The following is a 13,963-nucleotide window of genomic DNA, read 5'->3' as shown; positions in this document are numbered from 1 at the left end:
TTAGTTTTCTATGCTTATTTGGCTTGGTATTGTAAGATTCACTATGCAACAGCACTGAGATTATCAAGTTATGCATTAAAATGATGGTAATTGTACTTTGTTGATGATCTACTGAGGGGTAGAAGCCACACCTTCTCTGAGCTACGTTAGATTACAGCTTTACAGCTTTAAAAGGCTGGGTGGCTCCCTCCTATTCAGATACACTTCAACAAACTCTCACCCCATTTCCCCTCTCAGTTTCTAACCAGCACATGGAAATGGAGGACCAAATGGAAAGCCAGAAGAGAAGAGGAGCGAGCAAAGACGATTTAATATGTAAGATCAACCATATTTCTATTTTAATGTCTTTTCTTCTGAGCTTTAATGTTACATAACTGGTTGTGTTAAACAGGAAACTATTACCAACAGCAGACTTTCAGGCTTACGGTTTAATGCTTAAAGTGTATATCAACAAAGGAGATGTTTACTTTTCCATCAAGCACGAGTACCGTGTTGACTGTACGTTACGTTACATTGTTATGTGAGCAGGAGGGCATTATGTGTGATGTATACGTAGGAGCAAAGTAGAACTCTGCCGTCATGGAGACAGAAACCACATGCCACTGAGATAACAGTCCCAAAAGCATGTGACTCAGGGTGTTTGTGTGTGTTTTCCCTTATTTGAGTGTGTGTGTGTGTGTGTGTGTGTGTGTGTGTGTGTGTGTGTGTGTGTGTGTGTGTGTGTGTGTGTGTGTGTGTCCGTATTCGTGTTGTGTGAAGTCAAGGGAACAAGGTGCTCTCATGTCACACAGTTGGCTTGGGTGCAATTGTCCCTTTATTTGGTTGCTGATAATGGCTCGCTTTCATACGTTGTCATTTTTCAACATAATCATTTTTACCTGTCCTTGTATTCACCACCAACCTGTTGGACAGGATCAGACAGTGTACACATCATTTACATGCATCCTTTTTCTTTCACTCAGGTGTTTGTTGGTGAGGCAGAGCAATAACATGAATTGGGTGCACAGATTATGTTGACATAATTTGTATATTCTTCCAATTACAATTTCTTCCAACCAAATAGGTTTTAGTGCTATTTTTTTTAAAAACCTATTTAGATGAACAAAATATACAAATATAAAGATGATTGAAATGTAAGCTATGTTTATAATATTGTAGCAGTCCTCACAAATAATGCATGGCTTTTTCCCATCAAATACCACATGAAATAAGATACAATAATTAGCAAGGCTCTCTAATGTGCACAAATGCTCCTTTGCAGTGAAGTGCATCATAACAATTTCCAGTTCAAAAACAGGAAACCGCATTGTGGCTTGACCTAGAAATAGAGAATAATGGTGGTTACGATGATTCTAAGACAAAGTAAATCATAGCACAAGCTGTACAAAAACCCAAGTAATTGAACCTTTTTGCAAATTAAAATATAATCAGCATCCTATGACTGTAATACTGCAAGATGTGAGGTATCAACCTTAAAGTCATATGTGCCATTTATATTTGAATGCTTTTTTTCCGACAGTATAAACACAAGGTTAAACGTGTGACCACAGGGGGATTAAGTGCGACATGTAAAGGCTTTATTGCCAAACATACACTGATAGAGACTCAAATACAGCTGGAAACTATCACCTGATACGACACGCAAACCTTTCCCTCACTTAGTCTTATATGACCAAGTATTTATATGACATTGCAGTACTCATGAGATCGTGTTGCATGGGTCAACATTTTACTGTTTGCACTCTTTATTTGAGAGGCTCTCCGTGTGTAAACTCCCATTGATAGAGCTAAACTTGAAACCTGATTCATTACTATAAGTTCAAACCAATGTTCTATTATGACTTCCAGGACAATATTAATTATATACTGTATAATATGTTGGCATTTTCAGCAAAATATGAAAACCTCCTCATATAATAAAATAAAAAAGACATCACCTCCACTTTAAAAGTAATTTCAAACTGGTTTCTGATCAGTGACCTTCTGGGATTTTATAGCAGATGTTCATATTCCCCCCTAATTTTGCCCCAGTGAATGAGATTGTTTTTCTTCTTGATGCAAACTTGTTCACATCTCTTTTATTCACAGTATGATTTCACAGTTTGTTAAACAGACACTGTTGTCTCTCTCTCTCTCTCTCTCTCTCTCTCTCTCTCTCTCTCTCTCTCTCTCTCTAGCTGAACGGACAGGGTCTTTGGGATGCATTGGTTGGTTCATATTCATAATGTCTTGCATCTTCACAATTTGCCTCTTCCCCATCACCATCTGGTTTTGTCTGAAGGTGAGTGAACCACAGAAAAATAAGCACAGAGGGTTGAAAAGCAGAAACCGCTATTTCCTTTGTTGCAAGTTTGTGCTGTGGTCTTTCTGCAGATTGTGCAGGAGTATGAGCGCGCTGTCATCTTTAGACTGGGACGCATTACAGACAGAAAGGCCAAAGGACCAGGTACAAACACTAACAGTTTCTATGTCTTTTTTTAATGAAATGCTAAAAAAATCCTGGATTGGGTTATCATTTGTGGTAAAAGAAAGAGGTTATTTCAAGACTGACACAATGTGAGTAATGTAAAGTTTTCTTTTTTTTTAACTTTTGTCTGTCCACAGGAATTTTCTTTGTTTTGCCGTGCACTGACTCCTTTGTGAAAGTGGATTTGAGAACAGTTTCATTTGATATCCCACCACAAGAGGTAGGGTTGTCACAAAGAGAGAGACAAATTGATTTCAGTTCTTATCAGTGGACACTCACAAACAAACTGTCATGTATTACTGCTCTAGATCCTGACCAAGGACTCAGTTACAGTTTCGGTGGACGGAGTGGTGTACTTCCGGGTCAGTGACCCCATTGCCTCTGTGGCCAACGTGTCTAATGCTGACCACTCCACCCGTCTGCTGGCTCAAACCAACCTCAGAAATGTCCTGGGGACTAAGAACCTGGCTGAGCTCTTGTCTGACCGCGAGGGCATCGCTCACAGCATGCAGGTACAGCAAAGTCTCAGTGCTACACATCATTTTCAAAAATTTGAAAGGACATTTGGATGTATTGGTTTGGTTGGTTAATCAATGAACCACTTCCCTTGTAAACCACAGATGTAAGCTCTTCCTCTTCCTGTCTTTTTCAGACCAACCTGGATGAAGCCACAGACAACTGGGGCATCAAGGTGGAGCGTGTTGAGATTAAAGATGTGAAGCTGCCACATCAGCTTCAGAGAGCCATGGCTGCCGAAGCAGAGGCTTCACGAGAGGCCAGAGCCAAGGTAAGGACATGATGATACATACAGTGTAATACCATATTTATGCTAGTTATTGTGTTCCATCCTAATATCTCTTTCTTGACCTATATATAGGTGATTGCAGCAGAGGGTGAGATGAATGCATCTCGCGCCCTGAAGGAGGCGTCCCTTGTGATCGCAGAGTCTCCATCAGCCTTGCAACTGCGCTACCTGCAGACTCTCAGCACCATCGCGGCAGAGAAGAACTCCACCATCATCTTCCCCGTGCCCATGGATATCATATCTCACTTCATGAAGAAGTGATGCCTCAGTTTGTTCATCCTCTAAATTCGCTGGCAGATTAAACATGAATGGGAGGGGATCAGGTTATATTTCTAATACATACTCTCATGATGCATGATGATGATATCGTTTTATGGTCGACATTTATTTAGACTGATCATAGAAAAACTGTTATGGTTTACATATATTCAAGATGTGATCAGGCCCTGCTAACAACGTGATGTAAATTAGCATGGCTTCCATGTCTTCAACAGCATTTATTATGAAACTGATATCATATGTTGTTAAAACTATATAAATGTGTATCATTCCTATTATATGATGTAATGTTGATCAGTTGCATATTTTGATACTGAAATAAATATTAAATGTTTAAAACTATCAATATAACAAGCTTCTGTTGCCTTGACTCTTGAATGTATGAAATATTAATTTATGTTGTTTTGTCACTGTCGTGGTGGTGGTTGTATCTCATCACCACTCATCATAAGGTCCTAACAAATCAGTGTTTTTGCTGGATATGAGTGAAAGACAAGAGAAAACAAACAGGATATCTGATCAAACAAACTCTGCCAAATTATAATTTGACCTATTGTCACGAGTATTGTCATGGCCAGGCCGAGCCTCATGTTTTTCTTCTGTGTCTCTTGCTTTGTTCCCTGTCTGTCTCTGTGTGTAGTGTGGGCGAGGCTCCTCCCTGATTACATTACATTACATTACAGCTCATTCACTTCACCTGTCCAGTCTGTCCAGCTGGCTTCCATCTTCTCATCAACTCAGCAGTATATCTACCCCGGCTTTCCATGCACTCATGGCCAGATTGTTGTTGCAACCATACTTACTGTATTCGTAGCAGTTCGCTGCACTTATTGAATTCGTATTCGTTTACTGCACTTATCCTATTCGTAGTAGTTTGTTGCACTTATTGTATTCGTTTACTGCACTTATCCTATTCGTAGTAGTTTGTAGCACTTATTATATTCGTATTAGTCTGTTGCAATTATTGTTTTCGTAGTATTTTGCCTCTGCACTATACTTTTGCTCTGGTTTATGCTTTAAGATGCTTGTTTAAGAAAGGAGATGCACTTATGACTTCTGGTGACTAGTAGTTCTCTTGAATACCTATGTTGAATACACTTCCTGTAAGTCGCTTTGGATAAAAGAGTCTGCTAAATGACTGTAATGTAATGTAATGTAGTTGAGCACCGCTCAGGTTACCCAGCCTCCCAAGCTCACACTCCGCTCTGTCTGTGGTGCCTTGCTCGGCTCAGTCATCCGCCATTGCCCTTTTAGCCCCGGTCTCCACTGCTCTATCTCAACCTCTTGCCATTCTCACCACCCATTATCCCTGAAATAAACCTTTCACTTATGTAACTCCCCTTGTCTGTGTCTGCTATGGGTCCAAACCTTCAGCCTGTCACAAATTTGATATTAACTAGGACAAGCCCTTGTATCCAGAATACATGTAGCAGATACAAACACACTCTTGAATGGAGAGCAAGACTTGTCAGTAAATCACACATGGACAATACACAACTTTTCTTGTATATTTTTTAATACTGTGTTCTCCCCAAAAAGTACAAATAAAAGCATGAACATACTTTGTATACATTACATGTCGAATTATCTCGTTCCTCATCCTCTAGGCCTCCTATGCTACGGTTACTATTTGACCATCACAGATGCAGAGAGGTAAAAGAAGAGAAAAGGGAGAGCGAGAAACAGCAAAGACAGGAAAAACATGCTTCTATTACTTTGTTGATGCACTAAGACACAACCCATGTTGTAAATGTATTTACATTCAAACCTACAATCAGTGCCAGAAGAGACATATTCAGTGAACTTTATCTCTGGACCAAATCCACAAGGGGTAATCGTATAGCTTACCTCCACAAATTCAAATTCTGGTGCTAGAACCATTCACTACAACAGCATTTAAACATGAACTTGGGCGTTTCAATCCCTAATGGATTGGATCAATTACCCATGTTTCTTGTGGGGAGGCTCAACCAAGTGCTACATATTAAATGGCTGCTACATAGCGGTCAGACGAGATGTCCTTCTATATCAAACAAAAATCACATGAATGACTTGTATAAAATGCAGTCATTACATTTTTTGACATTCAGCGCATATTGAGTCACAGATGTCCACAGGACACATTGAAGGGTCATTACCAGTTCATTGTTTAGAAATTATAGTCCATTCAAAAGTGAAATATTAATTTAAGAGGAAATCTTTGACTTTACGCTGTCATTTGTAAACAATGGTTTTTGTTGCATCCTTGTAGATTTGTTTGTTTTTTTGCACCTGAAGTGACCTTTAGGAGGACCCTGAAGAGTCATTTAATGACGCACAGTAGGTGAACTGCAACCCCAAAACATTCAAAAAACACAGTGACTCTCTGACTAGTATATTCTTACAATTGATCGTTATGCAAAGACATTCTCAAAAAGCATTAGTGTAGGTATAAAATAAGTGGGAATTGAGATACATTTCTCAAATCCTATGCTGTATTTAACATTCTTTCGTTTAAGAGCGTTTAACCCTCTGTGTATGTGTCATACAAAAAAACTTGAAGATCCATGAAAAGATTTTTACTTTATCACGGCCATCAAAAGTGCTGGTATGGCAATTAAAGATTGACTTAAAAGTCTATTATTGTACTGAAAAACCAGCAACCCATAAAAACGTCATCTTTTACATGCTGGTTAAACATTACATTTACTTAACCTGTAACTTAACAGAGATACATCTGACTAACCCTAAGCTATGCTCCTGTTAGCAATGTCGCTGTGACTGCCAGCCAACACAGACTTACCCTCATCCTCTCTCACTGGTAATACTGGTTTATGTACAGCAGCTCCTTTACGTGTGTAGTCTGAACAGCTTTGTCTGTTCATGTGCGGGTAGATCACTGAGATTACACTGTGCAATACTGTAGGTTTCATTGAAAACGCCAGTTGAAAGATTAGGACCCTGAGGGTAAGTTTGTCAGTAGAGTACAGTACAGGATGCAGCAATGACAAACCGTATGCTAAAAAATAATTCTCATTTCTATATACCAAAGGTTGGTTTCTCTATTGTATTACATATAAGGGAAAATGATCTCAGGAAATATCTTGAGTGTTAAATGCTCTGTAGAGAAGCTATACAAAAGGAAAAAAAAAAGTATTTCTAATCTAAATTTAGAAAAGAATTCCCTGAACGATATATTCGTGCACACTGAGAATTAAGTTTAGCTTGCAAAAGTTTTGATCGTTGTATTGGAAGGATAAAAAGTGTCTATCGGATAAAGAAACCAGAAGCATCAAAAGAGGTTATGAAGAGGTTCAAAAAGGGCAAATATGTATCTTTGTAACACAGTCAGAAAGAGGCAAAAACAAAGGTTAACCTGTAATTTGTTCAACCTACATAGCTTATATACCATATCATAGCACACTCCCCGAAAACCACCTATGTATGTGTGATGACAACGAGTTCCTATATCTCCTCTCTCCTGTGGTACATCACATATTCAACCATTCCTTTCCTTTCCACCTCAAACTTGATAAATAGACAGACCACATCGATAATAAATTTCATATTAAGACTGGAAGACTTTTTACAGTACATGCTTGCTTAAGTAGCAAAATACATGTAAATTATAATAAATAGAAACATCACATAAAAAAAAACAAAAAAAATCACAATAACAGTTAAAAAGAGCGATTCCTGTGAAAGGTTTCCCTCTTAGCTTTGAGCTCCCTGCTAGCTGTGTGTTTCTGTTGTTGTTGCAGCTGTTGAGCCACGGACACAACACACTGCACATTCCCGCTGAGGTAAATACAAAATGGCAGACATAGTTGACCTGAGGGATCCCAAAAGTAAAGAGTAGCTCATCATGTGTTGAGATGTTGTAGGAAGACCTGGCAAAGGATTGAACATTAAGTCCTCTGGATTTTGCAGGAAAAACGGATTGGGATTCCAGGTTGGGTTCCTCCAAGACAAGTACGACTATCAGCGTTGAACTGATTACAAAATGTTAAATACACCTTGGAGTGACTGAAAAACGGGATTCACGGGACTAATTCTTTATCCAAAGTCCTTTATGAAATCAAATGTTGGTTTGTTCTCTGCTGGTGAGAGGGCAGGACTAGTGTAAGGCGCTTTGTTGGGCTTTTGAATTGATTATGAGAAACTAACGAGAGAGAGTGTATAGCTTATTTCCTCGAGGACATGAATGTGTTCTGAACACAACAGAGTATTGTGTTCTGGTAACAAGAGTGTGCTACTTTCCATCTGTATTGTTTCTGTCTGTGTGGGGCTCATGACTACTCATGCAGGGAGCTTTCACTACAAGTCGTAACTATCTGTGTCTGAGTCACTATCATACAGTATGTACAGTCTGCGTTATACAAGTAGGGATTGGGGAGAGACAACTCAGCTGCAGTCATCTGCATCCCTTTTACATAACAATATTTAGCTGTGCGTACAAAGCTATGTTTCACATGATGGACACCACCAGCTGTAGAGGCCTCAAGATTAACCTCGGTGCTTTAACACTGACTGTCCTGAGCCTACAGCCCTCGTTCTTCTCCAACATGTATTTCAATGCCATTCACATTCAAAAAGGGACGAGGAGAATTATGAAAATAAACGAGAATGAGCCAGATAAGAAAATAAAAGAGATAAGAGAGCTTATCTCTGCAAAGAGCAGAATCCAGCGGTTGAGTTGCAACGATTGGCTGAGACTCTGTGTGTGGGCGTGGCCGGGCCAGGGGAGTAATTCTGATTGCTTGTTGCCCTGTGAGTCGGTGTGGCTGGTCCAGGGGAGAGATTTTGATTGGTGGTGGCTCTGTGGGAGGGGGAGCAGTATTGGGCCTGCTGGGGATAGCCGTAGCAGTGGGTGGGGGAGTCACACCCTGCCACAGGTGAGGAGGAGAAGAATGGGGATGAGGGGACGGGGGAGGTGGAGAAGGAGCGGTGCAGTGGGGAGGAGGCGGGGGACATGAGGGGGCTGGTCTGGAGACGCCACAGGAGCTCCTCGTTGTTCCGACTCAGCCGCTTCTTCTCGGTGCTCTCCTTCTCCACCGAATCGTGGAGGTTGGCGTTCTCCTCCGACAGTTGCCTGCGGGGAAAACAGCGAAGAGGAGGTTAACTTTAGCATATAGCATCATGTACAGTTTAAATCAGGGGGTTAAAAGGTAGAGTTTGACTGAATGATGACTTGTCTTACCTTGACAGGACTAGGTTATTATCAATACGAGCCCTCAGATCTTCATTCTGCTGCTGAAGAACCTGGACCTTCTCCTCAAGGAACACGTTCTTTTGGGCCTGCTCGAAGGTGAAATACAAACACAGTGTAATCTTCAATCACACTGACCATCATGTGTATCCAGACCAGTGTGCGTGTGTGTGTGTGTTTTGTTAGCTATTTTGAGCTTACCACTTTCTCCAGATCAGAGATCTTCTTTTCTTGCTGGTGTATCTGCTGGTTTTTCATTTCCACAACCTCCTTCAAGCTCTTCAGATCTTGTTCAATGTGCTGGTATGGAGCCAAAGCATCCTGTTACACACACATGTGCAGAAACAAAGTTAGGGAGTGGTCGGTGGGGCTTAGAAGGATCGCAGTGTTTGTGTATTTATGTTTTAGAGTCTGTGAACTTACGACTATCTGTTCATCTGTACTCCTCCTCAAAGCCTCCTCAAATCGTTTGGCTTTGTCCCTCAGACTCTGGTTTTGAAATGTGAGGATATCTACTTGATCCTGAACAAGCAGCCACAAAAACAAACACAGTCACATACATTGCCTCAGTACATATCAGTGTGCATCAAGAAAAAAATAAACCATTAAGTATCATTTTTTATGGCAAAATACCTGAAGAGAAACCCTGAGTTTCTCAAAATCTTCCTCTAGGAGCATCTTCTGTTGCTCATGAGCTTTCCTTAAGTCTACACACAGATACAGAAGCACAATAGTAAAAGAGAGTTTATCTTGTTTCTAGCAGTGCTGGGGTCAAAACGTGTTTTTTTAAATGAGGTTTAAAATCACACCTCTCATTGTACGGGCGTGCTCCTCATGCAGTGTTGCCATGGTAATGTTATGCATGTCTCTGAGCTCCTGAATGGCTGACTGGTGGTTGACTGTCATCTCCTCCATCTAAAACACACACACACACACACATAAACACTTTAATGGCTGCTAAGAGTTGATGTGAAAAAAGATCAGATCTTATCAAAGCGAGCGGAATTTCACACATCTCCCATGATTCCTTTTGTTTGTTTCACCTGTTCCTGTTGCTGAGTCCTCAGCTCCTCCATCTCTGACCGATGCTCCTCCTTCAGGTGTTCTGCTTCTGCTGAGTGACACTTCCTGAGTCCCTCCTCCACAGCAGACAGCTCTGCCTCCTGCTGCTGCTGCAGCTCCTGCAGCTCTCGCTCAAAGGCCTCCTCCAGCGCCGTCTTCTCCCGATGGAGTCTCTCCCAGCACGCTGAATTGTATGCTGTGTATGAAGCAGAGTGTATCTTAGTAGGTTATTTTAGAGAGTGAACACGTTTTACCGTACATTCATGACTATTCAAACTTGGGTTAGGGTTTAAATCATTTTCATTTTACCAGGGTAGAATTTAAAAAAATGAACCCTTCATTTGGGTGTCAATAATATGGAATTCATTTTATGTATTTTATGCAGAGTATGATTAATTAATCCCTTTAAAAATAAACAAAGCAGAAGGTTCTCCCTCATACCTTAAAACATCTTACTTATTAAAATCCCTAACCAGCCATCGCTGGTGTTGGTGTAATCCCCCATGGGGATCAATAAAGGAATATGATTAATTAATTAATCATATTCCTAGGTGCTACTATTAATTAATTAATTAATAGTAGCACCTTTGCTGTTGCTTGATGGGATTGATCAGGTGTTTAATTTCTCAGGACAAATTTTTTTTCTCACTCACCCATTTCCTCTCTGATCTTTTGCATTTCCAACAACAATTTCCTTTGATTTTCTTTTGTAGTTTTATTCTGAAAATTAGAAATTGGAAATGAACAACATTTTATTATAATGCAGGTTCCAAGTAGCATATATGAAATACAACAGTGCAACACCTCATGTTAATGTAACAAGACCACAAACCATGTTAGCAGCTCTGTGAGCTCCACACTTAGACACAGTGGTGCTTTGAGCTAAATGCTATTGTCAGTATGCTAACATGCCCACATGCTCACAACTTCAACCACAGGCCTGAGCCTAACTCCACCCACTGCATCATTTTGAACTTTCTCACTGACATCCTCTGGCCTGATTTGTTAACATTCTTTTTCAAACATAAATTTCATGCACCTCCTTAACCAATAGTCGATTGGACAAACTTTTAGAACCATATTCTAGCATGGCTTAGAAATTTCAGCTAGAAAAATATATATTTCATCATGCTCAATGATTACATTAATTCATTTTTTATAAAATATATTTATATATAACTATGAAAAATAAGTAAGAAAAGATAAGAAATAAGAGATTTTTGATATATGGAGACATGGGCTACTCTTTAGACAAGGAGGTTGAACTGAACCTGCATGACCTCCTTGAGAAAAACACTATTGTCGATGTTGCTTATTGATATGAATAAACTCATGTGCATGGACTATATACTGCATTATTTTGTCCACAGCTACACAGTAACTGTTATGCCAGCAGAGGGAGCTCAAACCTACTCCAACAGGCAGACACTTAAAGCACTCTTGTCTTAAAGCTTGCTATATCTGCACTCTGGCCTTGTGAGTGTAGCACTCAGACAGTGACCATAAAGAAGTCAGACAGTCTGGCGGCAGTATTAAAGCTATCACACCTTAGAGGCTAAATCGTTTTATCAGACACTGAGAGCTGGATGAAATCAACACAGCGACACACTGAACTCTGGACCCTTCCCACAGCAGCAATCACACTTGCTCATCGTACTGCTCGAGGACCACGAGGTGAAGCTCATCTGCCCTCACAGTGTTTAATATGGTATGTTCTTGAGTTCATAGGCATGAGAGCATGTCTTCTACAGTCCAGGCTCTAAGCTAATGGAAAGGTTGAAGCACTGTTGTTTATCTCAATAGGATCATAGATTAAACTTCATACCGTTCCTGATCGTAGGAGGTTGGATTGTGGGGGAAATAGACATAAATAATCATGATAGCCTTATTATGGTATATGACATATTCCTTTGTATGCATTGTATTATTCAAGCTGGCTACCTTGAGGCAGTAATGCTGAGTGGTGATAATAAAGGCTTCCAGACCCAAGGAAGTCTTCCTCAGTTCTTCTCTTAGAGCTCCCAGCTGCCTCTCCTGCTGCTCACAGCGTCCCTGCAGCCTCTGAACCTAAGTGACAAAGAATAAAATAGAATGCAAAAGTGCCAACTCCAAGTGGGGCTGCAGATTTTTTTTCTCAACTCACCTCCACCCTTTGCTCTTCTTTTTCTTTTTCCTCTGCTTGCCTCTCTCTCTCTTTCTGTTGAGCCTCCTCTTTCTCCCTCTGCAGGCTCTCCTGCTGTTCCTGCTGCTGCCTCAGGGGGGCCACGCGGCGGGGGGACCCCAGGGGAGCTGACCCTCGCACTGCTGCTGCGGGCCGCTGACCAGACTGGACTGTAGGGAGAGAAAAAACAAACACAGAAAATTAAATTGAGTTAGAAACGTTTGTTAGCTTGTTTTTTGTTTTTTTTCTAGGAAAAACATTATAATTACATTTAATATAGAAATACAGTACCAGTCAAAAGTTTGGACACACCTTCTCATTCAACTACTTTGAAGAATCTAAAATATAAAACATATTCTGGTTTGTTGAGCATTTGTTTGTTTACCACATAATTCCATATGTGTTCCTTCATAGTTTGGATGTCTTCAATATTAATCTACAATGTAGAAAAAGAAAAAAATTTAAATAAAGAAAAAACATTGAATGAGAAGTTGTGTCCAAACTTTTGACTGGTACTGTATTCAAATTATACATACAGAAAATGATATTTCCCACATGCCATTAATTAGACATTTACTAATTAATATATCTAACTATGACACATCTATTAAATAGATGGGTATGGAATCAGAGGAGATGTGACCTGACCTATTGCTAATGACTGTGCTCACATGATAAATGATAGTAAATGAATTTAATCTCCTCAAAGGAGGAAGCCTTTGGGGTAATCCCTAGTCCGGTGTTCCTCATAGACCATCAAATCTCATGATGAATGTCATCATTTTCAAGAAATGATTGAGCTGCAGTATCCAATAATATACAGACACTGTTGCATTATGCTTGTATGAGTTTATCATGGATATTGTGTTTGTGGGAAACGTTAGACACATTAAGTAAAGGCCATTAATGATTGAGGTAATTTAAAGGCTAGTCAAACACAAACATGTTGAAGCCATTTTCCCTTGGAGGGGGCACAACCATTAAGCTGCAGTTGACATACAGGCGGGCCGATTAACCTCTGTGTGAGTCACCTTGGCATGTAGTGTGAGCAGATAGCAGCCTACGGAGGTACACAGCATCTAGGCCCAGCATCACCCTGATAGAAGGCATTCTTTTAAAATGTACCGTCCATGTATGTTCACACTGACTGACAAGCAAGCATGTGTGTGTCTGCAACAAAATCACTGCAGCTCCACATCACCTGCTTAAACCATATCATTCAGGCCTACTGATGCATGAAGTATGGTTTCCATGACTACGAGAGGCTGGGCTTGGGGTGCAGGATCCCAGGTAATGAGTGAAAGATAGGTTATAGGGAGGTGGGGGGATAAAATGAGGGGAGCGCTATGGGCCACTGGTAAACGAAAGAAGAGAGTGGGGAGACAAAGAATTCAGTAAGATGGGGGAAGGTACCTGAAGGAGTGATTTATCTGTAATTATAGGCGTTTTAGACACATATGTCTTCTTGCAAGGGTATGTGTGCGAGTAAAACCTAAAATGGTGGAATTTTTTTTCTTTGAAAATGTAAGAACAAAACATCAAAAGGCAAAAAAAATATGTCTTTTCCTGGAATATAATAACCCAGGCTCTGCTTTGCAAATATCAGCAAATGTTTCAATACTACATCTTCATCAGTGTATTTGCCTTGAAGGCACATTAGGCTTCCCCCGCCTTTGAAAAAGACTTCTAGAAGTCTTATGCAAATTATCTTTCCTTCTATCGCAGCAACACACACACACACACACACACACACACACACACACACACACACACACACACACACACACACACACACACACACACACACACACACACACACACACACACACACACACACACACACACTTAGATATCTGTAGGTTCTACCTGAAAGGTTACAGAGAGTTGAGTGAATACTAAATGAGTTTACGTGACTGAGTATGAAGACAGAATGCAGATGATAGAGGAGCGGTTGATGGAGGAGGAATAATGATGCGAGAAACAATGAGGAAAAGGTGATGT

At 40.3% G+C, this 13,963-nt stretch overlaps 1 protein-coding gene across 1 annotated transcript; it reads left to right on the top strand.

The window, feature by feature from the left end:
- The first annotated feature begins 172 nt into the window (after positions 1 to 172).
- Positions 173 to 3,893, top strand: stoml3b (stomatin (EPB72)-like 3b). The gene is made up of 7 exons (XM_054625798.1): positions 173 to 315; positions 2,178 to 2,281; positions 2,374 to 2,446; positions 2,605 to 2,687; positions 2,776 to 2,979; positions 3,120 to 3,254; positions 3,345 to 3,893. Exons 1-7 carry the CDS (start codon positions 252 to 254, stop codon positions 3,531 to 3,533), a joined length of 852 nt encoding a protein of 283 aa, XP_054481773.1. The 5' UTR covers positions 173 to 251; the 3' UTR covers positions 3,534 to 3,893.
- Positions 3,894 to 13,963: the final 10,070 nt, after the last annotated feature.

Source organism: Anoplopoma fimbria, chromosome 24, assembly GCF_027596085.1.
Source record: "Anoplopoma fimbria isolate UVic2021 breed Golden Eagle Sablefish chromosome 24, Afim_UVic_2022, whole genome shotgun sequence".
NCBI classification, from domain to species: domain Eukaryota; kingdom Metazoa; phylum Chordata; class Actinopteri; order Perciformes; family Anoplopomatidae; genus Anoplopoma; species Anoplopoma fimbria.
Note: the sequence above shows the minus strand (reverse complement) of the source record. Positions and strands in the feature narration are given on the sequence as shown.

What these genes read in the sequence shown, in the direction of transcription:
- stoml3b (XM_054625798.1), top strand. Translation starts at nt 252, where the DNA reads ATGGAAATGGAGGACCAAATGGAAAGCCAGAAGAGAAGAGGAGCGAGC. An exon ending in CCATCTGGTTTTGTCTGAAG is followed by an intron (nt 2,282 to 2,373) that starts GTGAGTGAACCA and finishes GTCTTTCTGCAG; the next exon opens with ATTGTGCAGGAGTATGAGCG. An exon ending in CAGAAAGGCCAAAGGACCAG is followed by an intron (nt 2,447 to 2,604) that starts GTACAAACACTA and finishes GTCTGTCCACAG; the next exon opens with GAATTTTCTTTGTTTTGCCG.